This window comes from Ranitomeya imitator, chromosome 1 (genome assembly GCF_032444005.1).
Source record: "Ranitomeya imitator isolate aRanImi1 chromosome 1, aRanImi1.pri, whole genome shotgun sequence".
Taxonomy (NCBI): domain Eukaryota; kingdom Metazoa; phylum Chordata; class Amphibia; order Anura; family Dendrobatidae; genus Ranitomeya; species Ranitomeya imitator.
Genome location: NC_091282.1, coordinates 5,610,860 through 5,629,374, shown reverse-complemented (window position 1 = coordinate 5,629,374; position 18,515 = coordinate 5,610,860). Strand labels below are relative to the sequence as shown.

General features: G+C 46.9%; 1 protein-coding gene across 4 annotated transcripts in view; it reads left to right on the top strand.

Moving 5' to 3' along the window:
• The window catches only part of LOC138658052 (myosin-IIIb-like), a 167,235-nt gene that overhangs the window by 116,144 nt on the left and 32,576 nt on the right, over positions 1–18,515 (top strand). For 2 of the 4 annotated variants that reach the window (XM_069745634.1, XM_069745629.1), the window contains exons 17-25: positions 4,839–4,898; positions 5,102–5,221; positions 5,463–5,548; positions 7,273–7,320; positions 7,609–7,656; positions 7,723–7,814; positions 15,162–15,302; positions 15,514–15,626; positions 15,710–15,885. In XM_069745634.1, coding sequence (XP_069601735.1) covers positions 4,839–4,898; positions 5,102–5,221; positions 5,463–5,548; positions 7,273–7,320; positions 7,609–7,656; positions 7,723–7,814; positions 15,162–15,302; positions 15,514–15,626; positions 15,710–15,885 — 884 coding nt within the window. Of the gene's footprint in view, positions 1–4,832; positions 4,899–5,101; positions 5,222–5,462; positions 5,549–7,272; positions 7,321–7,608; positions 7,657–7,722; positions 7,815–15,161; positions 15,303–15,513; positions 15,627–15,709; positions 15,886–18,515 lie in introns of all 4 variants that reach the window. The other 2 variants (XM_069745640.1, XM_069745625.1) reach the window with 1 other exon arrangement.

The following is an 18,515-nucleotide window of genomic DNA, read 5'->3' as shown; positions in this document are numbered from 1 at the left end:
CCTCTCCGGGAATCTTCACACGGATATGCTCTACAAGTACAGTATACAGTGCCCAGCGTAGGGGATATGCTCCACAAGTACAGTGTATACAGTGCCCAGCGTAGGGGATATGCTCTACCAGTACATTGTATACAGTCCCCATCGTAGGGGATATGCTCTGCAATTACAGTATACAGTGCCCAACGTATGGGAATATGCTCTACAAGTACAGTATACAGTCCCTAGTCTAGAGTATATGCTCTACAATTGCAGTATATAGTGCCCAGCGTAGGGGATATGCTCTACAAGTACAGTGCCTAGTGTATGGGATATGCTCTACAGTACAGTACACAGTGCCTAGCGTAGTGGATATGCTCTACAGTACAGTATACAGTGCCTAGCGTAGTGGATATGCTCTACAGTACAATATACAGTGCCTAGCGTAGGGGGATATGCTCTACAGTACAGTATACAGTGCCTAGCGTAGCAGATATGCTCTACAGTACAGTATGGTGCCCAGCATAGGGGATATGCTGTATAGTACAGTATACAGTGCCTAGTGTAGCGGATATGCTACCACACATCCAAGCTCTTTCCACCTCCTGTCGCTTCCAGCTCAAAAATATCTCCAGAATCCGTCCTTTCCTCAACCGTCAATCTACTAAAATGTTCGTGTATGCCCTCATCCTCTCCCGCCTGGACTACTGCAACATCCTCCTCTGTGGCCTCCCTGCTAACACCCTTGAACCTCTCCAGTCCATCCTTAACTCTGCTGCCTGACTAATTCATCTCTCTCCTCACTACTCCTCCGCTTTCCCCCTCTGCAAATCTCTTCACTGGCCCCTATTCCCTCAGCGTATCCAGTTCAAATTACTAATACTGACCTACAAAGCCATCCACAACCTGTCTCCTCCATATATCTCTGAACTAATCTCCCGATATCTTCCCTCACGCAATCTCCGGTCCTCCCAAGACCTCCTACTCTCCTCCACACTTATTCGCTCCTCACCCAACAACCTTCAACACTTCTCCCGAATATCCCCCATACTCTGGAACTCTCTGCCCCAACACGTCCGACTATCAACCACATTCGGATCCTTCAGACGGAATCTGAAAACCCATCTCTTCAGGAAAGCCTACAGCCTGCACTGACCCCGCTGCCTCCTCACCACTACCGAAGCTACCGCCTCACCAACACCGGAGCTACCGCCTCACCAACACCGGAGCTACCGCCTCACCAACACCGGAGCTCCTGCAACCCTCAACCTACTGTCTCCTTCCCCATAATCCTGTAGAATGTAAGCCCGCAAGCGCAGGGTCCTCGCCCCTCTGCATCAGTCTGTCATAGTTTACTGTAAGTGATATCTGTAACCTGTAAGTAACCCCTTCTCATGTACAGCACCATGGAAAGAATGGTCATATATAAATAATAATAATAATATGCTCTACAGTATAATGCCCAGCGTAGGGAATATGCTCTGCAGTACAGTATACAGTGCCTAGTGTAGGGGATATGCTCTGCAGTACAGTATATAGTGCCCAGTGTAGGGGATATGCTCTACAAGTACAGTATACAGTACCTAGTGTAGGGGATATGCTCTGCAGTACAGTATACAGTGCCCAGTGTAGGGGATATGCTCTGCAGTACAGTATACAGTGCCCAGTGTAGGGGATATGCTCTGCAGTACAGTATACAGTGCCCAGCGTAGGGGATATGCTCTACAAGTACAGTATACAGTGCCTAGTGTAGGGGATATGCTATGCAGTACAGTATACAGTGCCCAGCATAGGGAATATGCTCTACAAGTACAGTATACAGTGCCCAGCGTAGGGAATATGCTCTACAAGTACAGTATACAGTGCCTAGTGTAGGGGATATGCTCTACAAGAACAGTATACAGTGCCCAGCGTAGGGGATATGCTCTACAAGTACAGTATACAGTGCCTAGTGTAGGGGATATGCTCTGCAGTACAGTATACAGTGCCCAGCGTAGGGGATATGCTCTACAAGTACAGTATACAGTGCCTAGTGTAGGGGATATGCTATGCAGTACAGTATACAGTGCCCAGCATAGGGAATATGCTCTACAAGTACAGTATACAGTGCCCAGCGTAGGGAATATGCTCTACAAGTACAGTATACAGTGCCTAGTGTAGGGGATATGCTCTACAAGAACAGTATACAGTGCCCAGCGTAGGGGATATGCTCTACAAGTACAGTATACAGTGCCCAGCGTAGGGGATATGCTCTACAAGTACAGTATACAGTGCCCAGCGTAGGGGATATGCTCTACAAGTACAGTATACAGTGCCCAGTGTAGGGAATATGCTCTGCAGTACAGTATACAGTGCCCAGCATAGGGAATATGCTCTACAAGTACAGTATACAGTGCCCAGCGTAGGGAATATGCTCTACAAGTACAGTATACAGTGCCCAGCGTAGGGGATATGCTCTACAAGTACAGTATACAGTGCCTAGTGTAGGGGATATGCTCTGCAGTACAGTATACAGTGCCCAGCGTAGGGAATATGCTCTACAAGTACAGTATACAGTACCTAGTGTAGGGGATATGCTCTGCAGTACAGTATACTGTGCCCAGTGTAGGGGATATGCTCTACAAGTACAGTATACAGTACCTAGTGTAGGGGATATGCTCGACAGTACAGTATCAAGTGCCTAGCGTAGGAGATATGCTTTACAGTACAGTATAGTGCCCAGTGTAGGGGATATGCTCTATAGTACAGTATACAGTGCCTAGTGTAGCGGATATGCTCTACAGTACAGTATGGTGCCCAGTGTAGGGGATATGCTCTACAGTACAGTATACAGTGCCTAGTGTAGCGGATATGCTCTACAGTACAGTATGGTGCCCAGTGTAGGGGATATGCTCTACAGTACAGTATACAGTGCCTAGTGTAGCGGATATGCTCTACAGTACAGTATACAGTGCCCAGCATAGGGGTCTGTTCCGCAGGACTGGCGCATAGCAAATGTGGTGCCAATATTCAAAAAGGGCTCTAAAAGTGAACCTGGAAATTATAGGCCAGTAAGTCTAACCTCTATTGTTGGTAAAATATTTGAAGGGTTTCTGAGGGATGTTATTCTGGATTATCTCAATGAGAATAACTGTTTAACTCCATATCAGCATGGGTTTATGAGAAATCGCTCCTGTCAAACCAATCTAATCAGTTTTTATGAAGAGGTAAGCTATAGACTGGACCACGGTGAGTCATTGGACGTGGTATATCTCGATTTTTCCAAAGCGTTTGATACCGTGCCGCACAAGAGGTTGGTACACAAAATGAGAATGCTTGGTCTGGGGGAAAATGTGTGTAAATGGGTTAGTAACTGGCTTAGTGATAGAAAGCAGAGGGTGGTTATAAATGGTATAGTCTCTAACTGGGTCGCTGTGACCAGTGGGGTACCGCAGGGGTCAGTATTGGGACCTGTTCTCTTCAACATATTCATTAATGATCTGGTAGAAGGTTTACACAGTAAAATATCGATATTTGCAGATGATACAAAACTATGTAAAGCAGTTAATACAAGAGAAGATAGTATTCTGCTACAGATGGATCTGGATAAGTTGGAAACTTGGGCTGAAAGGTGGCAGATGAGGTTTAACAATGATAAATGTAAGGTTATACACATGGGAAGAAGGAATCAATATCACCATTACACACTGAACGGGAAACCACTGGGTAAATCTGACAGGGAGAAGGACTTGGGGATCCTAGTTAATGATAAACTTACCTGGAGCAGCCAGTGCCAGGCAGCAGCTGCCAAGGCAAACAGGATCATGGGGTGCATTAAAAGAGGTCTGGATACACATGATGAGAGCATTATACTGCCTCTGTACAAATCCCTAGTTAGACCGCACATGGAGTACTGTGTCCAGTTTTGGGCACCGGTGCTCAGGAAGGATATAATGGAACTAGAGAGAGTACAAAGGAGGGCAACAAAATTAATAAAGGGGATGGGAGAACTACAATACCCAGATAGATTAGCGAAATTAGGATTATTTAGTCTAGAAAAAAGACGACTGAGGGGCGATCTAATAACCATGTATAAGTATATAAGGGGACAATACAAATATCTCGCTGAGGATCTGTTTATACCAAGGAAGGTGACGGGCACAAGGGGGCATTCTTTGCGTCTGGAGGAGAGAAGGTTTTTCCACCAACATAGAAGAGGATTCTTTACTGTTAGGGCAGTGAGAATCTGGAATTGCTTGCCTGAGGAGGTGGTGATGGCGAACTCAGTCGAGGGGTTCAAGAGAGGCCTGGATGTCTTCCTGGAGCAGAACAATATTGTATCATACAATTATTAGGTTCTGTAGAAGGACGTAGATCTGGGTATTTATTATGATGGAATATAGGCTGAACTGGATGGACAAATGTCTTTTTTTTCGGCCTTACTAACTATGTTACTATGTTACAGTACAGTATACAGTGCCCAGCGTAGGGGGATATGCTCTACCAGTAGGTACAGTATAGACGCCTTATGCTGTGTAATTTTGCTTTCCTCGGAGGGTGCAGATGTTGCCTTTTGCCTTATTTCAGCCCTGCGCCCCATTCCCTGCATGGAAAACTGACTTACCGGCATGTCCCCCCCTGCCCTCATTACCTGACAACCCACTCAATGACACCCTCCCTCACCTGCAGACCCACCGACTCCATTTCATACGGATCTTCTCAATGACCCACATTCCATTTTCAAACCCCTCATTGATACACCCCCCACCCCATTACCTGTGGACCTTCTCACTGATACACCCCCACCTCATTACCTGCAGACCCTCTCACTGATACACACCCCATTACCTGCGGACCCTCTCAGTGACTGTGTTTAGTTTCAGGCTCGGATCTCTCAGGATAAAGCTTCTGCTCGCAAGATGTCTGTCGGGGCGCAGTTTCAGGTATGGGGGTCTCCCGGATATGTGGGTGATATTTTGGGGGCAGTTCTGGGTATAGGGGTCTCCCGGGTATGTAGGTGATATTTTGCGGGCAGTTTGGAGTATGGACGTCGATAGTTGGGTGGTTCTGGGTTGGGTGATGTTATTTTGGGAGGGGATCTTCCCGGTTATGATTGCTTCCGTCCTGATTGGTTCTCTGACCACAGCGCTCGCTCACGGTCCTCATGGAGAAGATGTACGCCGCCAGTCCCCATTTCATCCGCTGCATAAAACCCAACAGTGAGAAGCAGCCTGGGGTCTTCCATCCTGAAGAGGTTATGAACCAGGTGAGGAGCTTTGTGGGGGTATGGACCCCCAGTAATGTGACAGGGTGGGACGTGGACCCCCATTTATGTGACAGGGTGGAGTGATGACCCCCAGTAAAGTGACAGGGTGGAGTGATGACCCCCAGTAAAGTGACAGTTACTGGGTGTGAACCCCCATTAATGTGGCAGGGTGGGGTGTGGATCTCCAGTAAAGTGACAGGGTGGGGTATGGACCCCCAGTAATGTGAAGATTTGATTCCAGCTGCGGTATAACGGTCTGATGGAGACGCTGCGGATCCGCAGGGACGGCTTCTCCTGGAGACCCTCCTTCCACGACTTTGTTGGGCAGTAAGTGACTTCTCTGGATGGGGATGGGAGACGTGGATGGATCCCACGGCCCAATGAGCGCGGTCATGTGATCAGAGGTCACTGTATGTATGCTATGCTTACGTGTTTGGCTCCAAGGGCGCAGTATATGTATGATTCGGTTACATGATCAGTTCCGAGAGCGCAGTATGTGTGACTTGTTTGACGCACTCGTGATCTGCTCCAATGTGACTTGTATGAGGACTGCGATCACATGATCGGCTCCAAGGGAATTTTGTGTGGATTGCAGTAAGTGTGTGAAGTGGTCATGTGATTGGCTACGAGGGAGCAGTATGTGGGTTGCGGGAGGTGTATGACGCGTTCACATGATCGGCTTAATGGGCATAGTATGTGGATTGTGGGATGTTTGTGTCGCTCATGTAATTGCCTCAGAGGGTGCGGTATCTGGGTCGTAGTACGTGGATGACTCGCTCATTTGATTGGCTCAGAGGATGCAGTATGTGGGTATAGTGAAATATGTATAGGTATATGTGTGACCAGCAGTAATTTAACATCTGTCATGAGACTGCAGGGGTCACAGTATGTTATCCTGAGAAAGCAGTCTGCTGTCTCCAATCTCGCCAGGGGGCCTTCTAAGAACCAGGAAGAAGGGGAAGCGTTTCACACCTTCGGCTCTTTTACAGCCTGACACTATCTATCTGTGGTAAACTTTTACACAGGGAATCTTAGAGGAAATAATATATTCAATGGTGGAGTGTTCACGGCGCAGTCACAGGCAATTATAAATATTAACATGGAGGTTGGTCTAGAAATCTGACCTCCAGGGTGACTATGTAAATTAGACCTACACACAAAGGGGGGAGTTCACAGATTCAGGGCAGCCAAGTTGATGTGTTCCATTCCATATTCGTCCCCCTCAGGGAGCAGAAAGCAGACTACAAAGTTAAATATTTCTGTAAATTTTCTCCTGTTTATTTTTATAACTGTTTTGCATACCTGTATGTCTTTTTCTTTCCAGATTTTTATACCTTTTTTTTTATTGTAAGCACTGTACCTTTTTTATTAAATCATAAAACTTTAACAAGTTGAACCTTGTATGTTCTAAAGAATCCATAGCCTTTAACTGTGTGAGCCTTATGATTGGCAGACAGTAGTGTTTGGTGAGTGGTGGCAGCGTGTATGAGCGGGTGTGTGATTTATGCTCCCATTACAGCATAGGACAGAGGTTAAGTGCTGGACTGAGAGAGGGGAGATAGATTAACCCTTGCAGGCGCAACCCCAAGTCACGTGCTGAGAAGTGGGTACGTGACAATGGGATTTGTATGCTGCGGATTCATGATCGGCTCATATGGCACGGTATGTGGGTCGCAGAACGTGTATGACACTCGTGATCGGCTCAGAGGTATGTGGGATTTGTATGATGCGGTCTCATGATCGGCTCAGAGGGGCGCAGTATGTGAGTCTGAGGGCACTGTATGTGGGCCTTCGGATGTGTATGAAGTGGTCACATGATCGGCTCAGAGGGCGCGGTATGTGGATCGCAGTACGTGCGTGTATGACGCATTCACATGATTGGCATAATGGGCATTGTATTCAGGTTGTGGTACTTGTTAGACGCGTTCACATGATCAGCTCAGAGGGCGCAGTATGTGGGATGTGTATGACGTGGTCACATGATCTTCTCAGGGCGCGGTATGTCGCCTCGGGACGTGTATGACGCGGTGACTGCTCTTTCCTTTTTACAGGTTTGGAATCCTCCTTTTTGCCCCTGATGTACCTGTGAGCAGAGACAGGTGAGTGTGCGGACCCCCGGCATGTTCTGGGGCACGCTACATACGTATATACTAATCAGCCATACCCATCTAATGTTGCGCAGCTCCTCTTCTTAGACCCAATACATTCAGTGGTCACTTGTTTGTGTCAGTAGAGAGTGGCGGGGAAACATTGTGACCAGAGAGGCAGGAGTCTGTGCTGACTGTTCTATCACCACCTTAGTAGTTAAAAGCAATGATTGCCTGGGCGACCTCTGCATCCCGTCTGTCGCTGGTCGTAGTTCTGCTGACTATTTCCTCTTCTTTCAGTTGTATGCGGATCCTGCAGAGGGCACAGCTGAGCGGCTGGCAGTGCGGGTAAGTTCCCAGTCTGGACTCCCTGTCGTGGTAAGAGTCGCGTACCATTAAATGTCTGTCTGACAGGACATCGCGGCTCTTCTTCAAGTACTGGCACCAAGACGAGATGACACAGAAGCTGCTGAGTCTGCGGGATGCGGCAGTCACTGTGCAGAAGTGTAAGTAATATAGTCATGTGATATGGACCCCCAAATGAAGAGAAGGCGTCCTGTCCGGGGTCACCATCTGTACATTGTGCCCAGGATATCACCACCACCATACTCTGCCTATATAGTGGTTCTCATCCTGTCTGCAGTCCTCAGTGGTGGTCATCATCCTCTGTATGTAGTCCTCGGTGGTTGTCACCATCCTCTGTCTATAGTTACCAGTGATGGTCATCTTCCTCAGTCTCTAGTTTTCTATTGGTGATTGTGGTGGTCATCCTGTGTATAGTTCCTGCTGGTGGTGGGCACCATCCTCTATCTATAGGCCTCGGTGGTGGTAACTGTGGAGACATGAGGGTCAGTGGGTGCTCTCGACCGCTGGCGTGGCTGTCTTTATAAAGACCGCACAGGCCAGGGCTTATCCACTAAATGCCCATACTCCTTCCCTGTGGGCAGAACACTACTTGGACAACACAGGGTGAGGGTACCACACTCAATTAAGATTTTTTTTTAGTGGTTTTTTTTTAGTGTGTTAACATATCTAACATCCCCAGCCGGAGATTAAAAAAGCTTAGCGAAGTTGTGCGTCAAACCTGGAGAGGAGTTTAGAGCTCACTCATATGCGCTGGCTCGGGCCAGTGATATGGAGGAGGGTGGAGGTGGGGAAGATCAGGACAGAGAAGTCTTGTAAATGTTACAAGAAGGAATAAGTGGAAAAGAAAGTGCCAGGGAGCCAAGTCCTGATCTGACAAAACCAAGTAAATATGCTTGTTTGGCAGATATTAGGCATGCAGGCCCAGGACTATGCATGCTGTCACTGTTCCCACCGTGCTGCCAGCAATTTGTCAGGGATTCCAACAATCTGTCATGGTTCACGGGGAAGATACCCTTATCATTCCCACCAATCACACCAATTTGTCACGAACCGGGGTTGTTGGTTGCCCCTGGTTCCTTCTGAAAGGTATTTATCTATATCCCACTTCCCAGATCCGGTTTGGAACTTGCAGCCCTCTGGTGCCCCCCTTACCCTCAGGTCAGTCAGGGTACTTCATCTAGGGTAATTTTTCGCCAGTAGGGCTGTCTGCTATGTACTGGCTATTGGGCACGCTGCAGTGAGGATGATATAACTACTCCCACTCAGGCGGGAACAGTAATTATTAACGCCGCCGTTGCTACAAAGCCTCCCAAACGCAAAGAGCAAAGTATGCTACCACCAGCTCCTATTTTCCAAGGATTAACGGGTCCAGAGCCAACCCAAATCAGTAGCGTAATTCACCTCAAAGGACGCGAGAGTTCATTTAGAGCATGGAGAGACAAAGCTGGTAATTTTATATTTTACTCCAAAAACAGGTAGGCAGTGTTTACAAAGTATAACAAGAAATCATAAAGAAGACAAATCATGTGTACAATACAATTACAAATAAAATGGGATTAAAATTGAAAAGAACACTTACAGGTTGTTATATCATTGCATCATCATGGCAGCAGTGTGCTCAGGAGACACATCAAGGTGCTTCAGAACAGTTTGCAGAGCTGTTGTTGGCTCGCTTCCTGGGCCAAGACTGAGTCACAACTCACCAGGGTTAAGATATGCCCTCTCGTCGTGACATCACTGAGTGGGCTGAGTTATGAAATGCACTCCTTTTTTCTCAGAATTATGAAAACTATTTTCATGCCCAATTCGCTGTATGAATCTCGTATACGAAAGATACGATAATCAGAATGTGCCCCACATCATGGGAATTATTTTAAGTGTAAATACGGAGTTGATTACCTGCACTACTTACGGTGAAATCTGCGTTTAGCTGCTAGCGCTTTCAGTGAGTGATAGATCTATCGATGGACATCCGGAATATATAATTCTTATAATTGTAGCCCGGATCGGTGCCCCGATATATCCCATTAATAGAACAAAGAAATGCCTGCAGTTTGGATGTGGCTATACCAGTTCGGGCTGGTATTGGTTTGGAGGAGGGAATGAGTAGTTTTAGGGGATTTGTCTTCTGCAGCTAAAAGACATAAGCGTCTCACACATTGGTATCAAGTTGCACAGAGTGTCTGCCATAGGGCTTTGTTTGTTGTATGAGCGAATGCAGTGGGGGAGAAAGGGGGGGGGTCGAAGCTGCAGAGTGTGTCTAGAAAGCCATTTAACCTTCTGAAACTAAACTCACAATACGACAATTTTACATTATCATGACACAGGCCCAGGACGGTGCTGGCTGAAGCAGGCCCAGGACAGTGCTGGCTGCAGCAGGGAACTAGGAGAGAAGCCGAAGGCCAGGACCTCCATGGCAGTGTTGTCACGAATCGGGGTTGACGTTTGGCCAGCACACGGCTATCACTTGTGCAGGGGGGCATATCTTAGTTATCTCACCACTGCTACCATGTGATGAAAACACAAACAAGGCTAATGACCTATCAATTTACTGCAGGGGCTTATTTTAGTTATCCCACTGCTTGTACTATATATCACAAACTGCAGGGATTTATTTATATCCCGTTTTGCAGTACCACTTTGGAACTTGCAGCTCTCTGGCGCCCCCTTACCCTCAGGGTAGTCAGGGAACTACACCTAGGATAATTAGTCGCCGGACAGGCCGCTTCACTTTGGACTGGCTAGCAGGCACGCTGCAGCGAGGTAATTCTAAATGCTCAGGCCGCAGCCAGACAATAGCTTATAAAACCCCGTTCCGTCGCTGCCAGCTGCACACACCTAGCCCAGAACACACTTCACTGCCACCAGCTCAGATTTCTCACAGAGGGGTTCGTGCCAACCAAAATTAGTAGTGTAATTAACTTCAGAGGACTTAGGGTTTTAGAGCAAGGAAAACGAGCAAGTAAATATAACTTTTGCTCCAAAACGATTAGGCAGTGTTTTACAAAAGTAAAAAGACGTAGATAAACACTTGCGCTCCACGTGCGAATGAAAAAAATCTGGGTCTCGGACTTGTTATAGAGGGCCGCTGGTGATTAAAGCAGGTTCTGTGTACTCCTGCTACAGTTCAAAAATTGGATATAAGACCATGATAAAAACTGCGCTCTACTATATACAGAACATATCGTGAATGATAAATCTAATTGGTTCTGTGAAAATGTCGGAAGTTGTAGAGAAAAAACTTACTGTAGTTGTGACAAAAATCCAGATTGGATTCCGAATGCTTGTTAGAGGAAATGGTGGTCCTGAGGTTTAGTGGGATGCGATCTCCACTGTTGGGGGAGAATAGTATTGATAAAGCTTAGTCGGGCTTAGCAACGACACTATGGAAATAATGTAGTAGTACGTATCCAATTGGACTTAATATGATCACAATAGATGGTGTGATATGATGGTGATCCGTGTTAATAAATACTGGATAGTGTAGTTTGTGGATCCTCTGTGTGTAAACTACACCCATGGGGATCCTGAAGGTAGAAGGTCTAAATTTCTGTAGGATTCGCCTAAAATGAACACCAGCTGGCACCAGCTCAAGATTTCTCACAGAGGGGCCAATCCAAATTAGTAGCGTAATTAACTTCAGAGGACTTAGGGTTTTAGAGCAAGGGAAATGAGCTAGTAAATACTATATCTTTTACTCCAAAAAGATTAGGCAGTGTTTTACAAAAGTATATAATGATTTTATAATATGAGACAATTTAAAGTGTGTACAAACCAATCACAAAAAAACAGGGATTAAAACAGAAATTAGCATTCACATGTGGCTTAGGTCATTCCAGGCTAACCATGCTGGTAGGAGGAGCCATATATCCCAATTCATCAGGGGGTCTTGATGCAGTGAGTACCCAGGCAAGAATGAAGGCTGGGTTGAGTGCAGGAACTTATACTGATGGGCTTGAGACATCCCCAAAGGGGGTTGTTACCCTCGCCCTCCCCTTTTCTCAAGGCTACAGATTTGTTAGCAACACTTAGAATGATCATATCTTGCCTGGAGAACTTAGCAGAGTAACGGCATACACATAACTTGTCTTATATTGAAATTCGCTTTCTAATGAATCTAGACTCAGGCTAGCTAGTCCACTCTGTTTAGGAGAAATCCATTTCTCTGTTTTTTTTCGTGCCAGACTCGAGCAAGAGGCCCATTGTGAAGCTATATTAAATCCCATTCCGAATATGCATCTGTCATTTTTCTATCATTTATTGGGCCTGAGATATGCCCTTTTTACTATCTCCCATATCTACAAAGAAAAGCACATGTTTCTTTTGGACAAAGCCAGTTCTGGGCTACTTAACATTCCGACTGGAGGGGGAAAAGAGCAGAGAGGAGTTTTAAGGCTCCCCACTGGGTTTCAGTTACACAGGAATTGTGCCTAGGCAAGTGAAGGCAGTGGGAAGAGGAAGGTGGGTCGGCGCCCACAGCGTGTGTGATAACAGGGGAAAATGGAAAATACTACTCCATTTTATACATTCACGTGACGAGTGTTTTCAGAAATACTGCCAGTGCCACGAGCGTCACTAGAAAGGCAGCGGGAGCTTAAGAAGATAAATAAGTGGCTTAGAAATTGGTGCATGAAGGAAGGGTTTGGGTTCATGGAGAACTGGGCCGACTTCTCTGTTAGTTACAGGTTCCACGCTAGGGACAGGCAGCACCTCAATGGGGAGGGTGCTGCTGTTCTTGGGGAAAAGAATTGGCAAGAGGGATGGAGGAGATTTTAAACTAGGACCTGGGGGAGGGAAGGTAGTTGTGCTAATAAGGGGACAGAGTAGAAAAAGAGTCAGGCAGTTGTGGTCACTGAGGATTTAGGAGGGCTGGGACATGCAAGGATCATAAGAAGGGGAGAAGGAGTAATACTGCAGGGATCTGTACCGGGGGCTGCAGGGATCTGTACCGGGAGCAGCGGGGACCGCATGGATCTGTACCGGGAGCAATGGGGACCTCAGGGATCTGTACCGGGAGCAATTGGGACCTCAGGGATCTGTACCGGGAGCAGTGTGGACATCGGGGATCTGTAATGGGAGGAGTGGGGACAGCAGGGATCTGTAATGGGAGGAGTGGGGACAGCGGGGATCTGTACCGGGAGCAGTGGGGACCGCAGGGATCTGTACCGTGAGGAGTGGGGACCACAAGGATTTGCACTGGGAGCAGTGGGGACCGCAGGGATCTGTCCCAGGAGCAGTGGGGACCGCAGGGATCTGTACCTGGAGCAGTGGGGACCACAGGGATCTCTGCTGGGACCAGTTTTTTAACCTCTTTATTAATGACCCTGTGGAGGGATTGAGAGTGAAGTGTCCGTCACATGTGTCAGATGTGACAGTCTGGAGACGCCATGGAGATCGATCTGCTGCCTGCAACATCCTTCAGCATGACTGGTTTGGCAATGGGTCAGTAATGGTGTGGGGTGGCATTTCTTTGGAGGACCGCACAGCCCTCCATGTGCTCGCCAGAGGTAGCCTGACTGCCATTAGGTACCGAGATGAAATCCTCAGACCCCTTGTGAGCCACAGCCGAGCAATACACTTATAAACCCCATTCTGTCGCTGCCAGCTTTACCCAACAAGCTCAGTATGGTTTGCCGCCACCAGCTCCTGTTCCTTAATTAACAATGGGTCTGGAGCCAACCCAATTAGTAGCGTAATTTACTTCAGAGGAAGTGAAAGTACGTTACAGAGCAAGGAGAAACGAAATGCGAAATTTTGTTTTACTCCAAAAGTTAGGCAGTGTTTACAAAATTATCAAAAGATATTATACAAATGAGAAGTATCGTATGTACAGACAATTACAAAAATAACCGGGATTAAAGATGAAACTAAACATACAGTTGCTTATGTCATTTGATAGCAGACCATGCGGTGCGGGGGAGGGGCGATACATCCAGATACATCAGAGCAGCTTACAGAGCTGCTGGTAGTTATTTTCCTGGGCAAAGACTGCCTCATAACTCAAAAGGTTTAAGATATGCCCTATGGTCGTGACATCACTGAGTGGGCTGAGTTATAAAATGCACTCCTCTTAGAGGGACTGAAGCTTACTGAAAATTCGTAACAGTCGTTGCTCAGGGATGGCACCCTGTATAGCGACCACGGAACTACCATTCTTCCGGGCATGAGCTGGACGTTAATTTGAGCCCAAACATGAAATGGATATGAGCCCCGGTTAATCAGTAATCCATTTCTCTGTTTCTGCTAGGTGCTGCGCTTAGAAAACGCATGGGTGTGTAGCCCTATTGTTGCACATAACAAATATATAACTTCCATAACTTTTGACACCACCTGAGATCGAATTATTCATCATGAATATTTCTCACACAACTCCGAATACGCATGGCTGCAAAAGCATTCCTGAGGGAGGGTGGGAAAGCAGTCACACACTGGAGTTTCACATTACAGCTGCATGCAGGGGGGAGGTAGGAGGGAGCAGTGAAAAGAAGATCTTTCTAGGCAGTGTGAAGAGGGGGGTCTCAAAGCCCACAGCATGTGTCTGGAAAGCCATGGAACATTCTGGAACTATACGCCGAATATGGCATATTTATATTATCGTGACACATGGGATGGAGGCCTCTCTTATATTACATGGGATGGAGGCCTCCAATATTACACGGGATGGAGGCCTCTCCTATATTACACGGGATGGAGATCTCTCCTATATTACACGGGATGGAGGGCCTCTCCTATATTACACTGGATGCAGGACCTCTCATATGATGATAGGTTGGAAAAGTTGAGCTTGTTTAGCTTAGAAAAAATACGCCTCAAAGGAGATCTGATCTCATTTACATGTATAAATATGTGTGGTCAGTACAGAGGACGGCACAGGACTTCCTTCTAAATTATGCTGCATAATTGTCCTCTGAATGATTCAGATTACTACACCGCAGGGGGCTGATGCAATCCGTAATCAGTATGCATTCCACAAATTAACATATGCTTTGTCTATAGTCACCAGCCTCTTTTCATAGTCCCTGATGGTGGTAGTCACCAGCCTCTGTCTATAGCTCTGTGCTTTGGTCACCATCCTTGTTCTATAGTCTCTGGTGGTGGTAGTGGTCACCAGCTTCTGTCTATAGTCTCTGGTGGTGGTAGTGGTCACCAGCCTCTGTCTTTAGTCCATTATGGAGTTCACCAGCTTCTGTCTATAGTCCCCGTTGGTGGTCACCAGGCTCTGTCTATAGCTCCGTGCTGTGGTCACAATCCTCGTTCTATAATCCCTGGTGGTGGTGGACACTAGCTTCTGTCTATAGGCCCTGGTGGTGGTAGTGGTCACCAGTCTTTATCTTTAGTCCACGGTGGTGGTTACCAGCCTCTGTCTATAGTCCGTGGTAGTCACTTTCCTCTGTCCATAGTTCCTGTGGTGGTGGTGGTGATCACCATCCTTTGACTACAGTCCTCAGTGGTGATGGTCATCATCGTCTGCCTGTCGTTCCCATCAGGGTACAAGGGTCACCTCTGCCGCAGAGCATTCCTCAAGCTATTGGAGGAAGTGAGGACACTTGAGAAGAAGAAACGAGAAGAACTCGAGTCAGAGGAGCGGATTAGATGCCAGAAGGAGCAGGAAGCAGAGAACACTCGAAGTACGGAGTTGCATCATGTTACTGGGGTGGTTACGAGGGGGGGGGTGTGAAATCACTGTTTTGGGGGCTGTGTGATGTCACTGCTTGGGAGTGGGTGCAGGGATGCGTGGTGTCACTATTTGAGGGTGTGTACAGGGTTGTGTGTTGTCCTTACTTCCATCCTACTTTGTCTAATGTGTTTCTGGCTCAACGCCATCTTAATGTATTTCAGGAGCCACGTCTCACCCGGTGCCTCTGCCACGACATAGGCCACTTATAAAGCATTCATTGACTGACGCCCCCACAGAGCCGCCGGTGCCTCGCCCCCGCAGCCGTCTGTTGCAGGCATGTGACAGGATCTTTGCTTTTCTTCACGTGTCCTGCTGTGACCTCACTGCCCGGTGACCGTGTCTTGTCGTTGGTTGCAGCTTTCTCCATTTGACAATCCCATTGTGCGACCAGGAGTTCCCAGCAGACAAGAGAACGGCGAGAAGAAGCTGATGCAGCGGCAGAAAACCCTGCTCTGGTTCAAAGACACTCAGGCTAAGAAGGTTCAGGATGATGGTGTCTACCCTCCATGGCTGCACGGCATGATCTCACGCAGGTAATGTTCCACACATCGGGAAATGAGCCGGCTGATAGTTGCTCAGTGAGCTCAGTGTGAGCTCAGTGTGAGGGTGACTGACAATGGCTGGATTGTCCTCTGGTCTGGTGGAGATTACTCAGTGAGCTCAGTGTGAGGGTGACTGACAATGGCTGGATTGTCCTCTGGTCTGGTGGAGATTACTCAGTGAGCTCAGTGTGAGGGTGACTGACAATGGCTGGATTGTACACTGAGCTGGTGGAGATTTGTCAGCGAGAGCAGTATGAGAGTGACTGACTGTTACGGAACTGCAACACAGAACTAGGATAGAGGGGGGAAACTGACCCTGCACTGAGACTATGCGGATACCCTACGATGGAGTGGGTGACCCATTCCTTGCGAATAGACCCACCGACGATCCTAGGATAATCTCAACGAAGACCTATAGATAGGGGGAAGGAGGTCCCTAAAAGATCTAAGGACTGGGTACAAAAACAGGTCACCTCCTGGTAGAAAACACAGAGACGGCTGCAGAAACCAACTGAAAACAGAAACTAATGATAGCAGAACCAGAGGTCCCAGAACTGCATAAAATCCAACACAGAAAGCTATCAATGCACCTAGCCAGGACACTAGTGGATTAACACTGTTGTCCAGCAAGGACTGGGAGGCAGGTGCTGGGTAATAAAGGGTGATACCATCACCTGACCTAAGACAACCCAACATCAGGGGGAAAAGACCAGCAGCCAGAAAACCACAACAATATGGCGGATTGTCAAAAACAAAACAGATTCTAACACTGACAATGGCTGGATTGTCCTCTGGTCTGGTGGAGATTACTCTGAGCTCAGTGTGAGAGTGACTGACAATGGCTGACATGTCCTCTGAGCTGGTGGAGATTACTCAGTGAGCGCAGTGTGAGAGTGACTGACAATGGCTGGATTGTACACTGAGCTGGTGGAGATTAGGGTTGAGCGAAACGGATCGTTCATTTTCAAAAGTCGCCGACTTTTGGCAAAGTCGGGTTTCATGAAACCCGATCCGACCCCTGTGCGGGGTCGGCCATGCGGTACGCGACTTTCGCGCCAAAGTCGCGTTTCAATGACGCGAAAAGCGCCATTTCTCAGCCAATGAAGGTAAACGCAGAGTGTGGGCAGCGTGATGACATAGGTCCTGGTCCCCACCATCTTAGAGAAGGGCATTGCAGTGATTGGCTTGCTGTCCGCGGCGTCACAGGGGCTATAAAGAGGCGTTCCCGCCGACCGCCATGTTACTGCTGCTGATCTGAGCTTAGGGAGAGGTTGCTGCCGCTTCGTCAGAAGCAGGGATAGCGTTAGGCAGGGTCCATTAACCACCAAACCGCTTGTGCTGTAGCGATTTCCACAGCCCAACACCACCTTCGGTGTGCAGGGACAGTGGAAGCTACATTTTTTTTTTCCCCCTCAGCGCTATAGCTCATTGGGCTGCCCTAGAAGGCTCCCTGATAGCTGCATTGCTGTGTGTACGCCGCTGTGCAAACCAACTGCTTTTTTCAAAGCACAAATCCTCTTGTTCCTTCCTTTCTGCACAGCTATCTTTTTTGTTTGTCCACACTTTTTATTTAATTTGTGCATCAGTCCACTCCTTATTGCTGCCTGCCATACCTGGCTGAGATTACTGCAGGGAGATAGTAATTGAAGGACAGTTCCTTTTTTTTTTTTTTTTTGTGGGAGATTAAGATTGACATTTCTGCTAGAGTGCCATCCCTGTCTGTGCCATCTCTCACTCAGTGGGCCATAGAAAGCCTATTTATTTTTTTGCTTGATTTGGGTTCTAAAATCTACCTGAAAAAATCACTACATCAATCAGTGGGAGAAAAATATTGGCCTCAGGTCTTGTGTGCCACTCTTGACTCCTGTGTGCCATCTCTCACTCAGTGGGCCATAGAAAGCCTATTTTTTTTTTTTTGCTTTGTTTGGGTTCTAAATTCTACCTGAAAAAATCAATAAATCAATCAGTGGGAGATTAATATTGGCCTTTGGGCTTGTGTGCCAGTCCTAAGCGTGCCATCTCTCTCACAAATAGTGGGCCATAGAAAGCCTATTTATTTATTTTTTTTTGGTTTTATAAATTCTCCCTGAAAAAAAAAGGGAGATTAATATTGGCCTTTGGGCTTGTGTGCCAGTCCTAAGCGTGCCATCTCTCTCTCTCTCAGATAGTGGGCCATAGAAAGCCTATTTATAATTTTTTTTATTGGGTTTATAAATTTTCCCTGAAAAAAAAAAAAAAAAGTGGGAGAACAATATTGGCCTCTGGGCTTGTGTGCCAGTCCTGACTCCTGTGTGTGGCATCTCACTCAGTGGGGCATAGAAAGCCTTTTTTTTTAAAAAATTTGGTTTCTAAATTGTCATTGGAAAAATCATTTTATGTTATTTGGTTTCTAAATTCTTCCTGAAAAAATCATTTTATTTTATTTTGTTTCTAAAGTCTCCCTGAAAAAAAAAAAAATAAATAAAAAAAAACAGTGGGAGATTAATATTAACATTTGTGCTTCAGTGACAGTCCTGCGTGTGTGGCATCTCTCTCATTTGGTGCCACCAAAAACAGAGTGTGTAACATTGTGCCTGATTTTCGTTGTGGTCTCACCCACCTGTAAAGGGGTAGCTAAATCA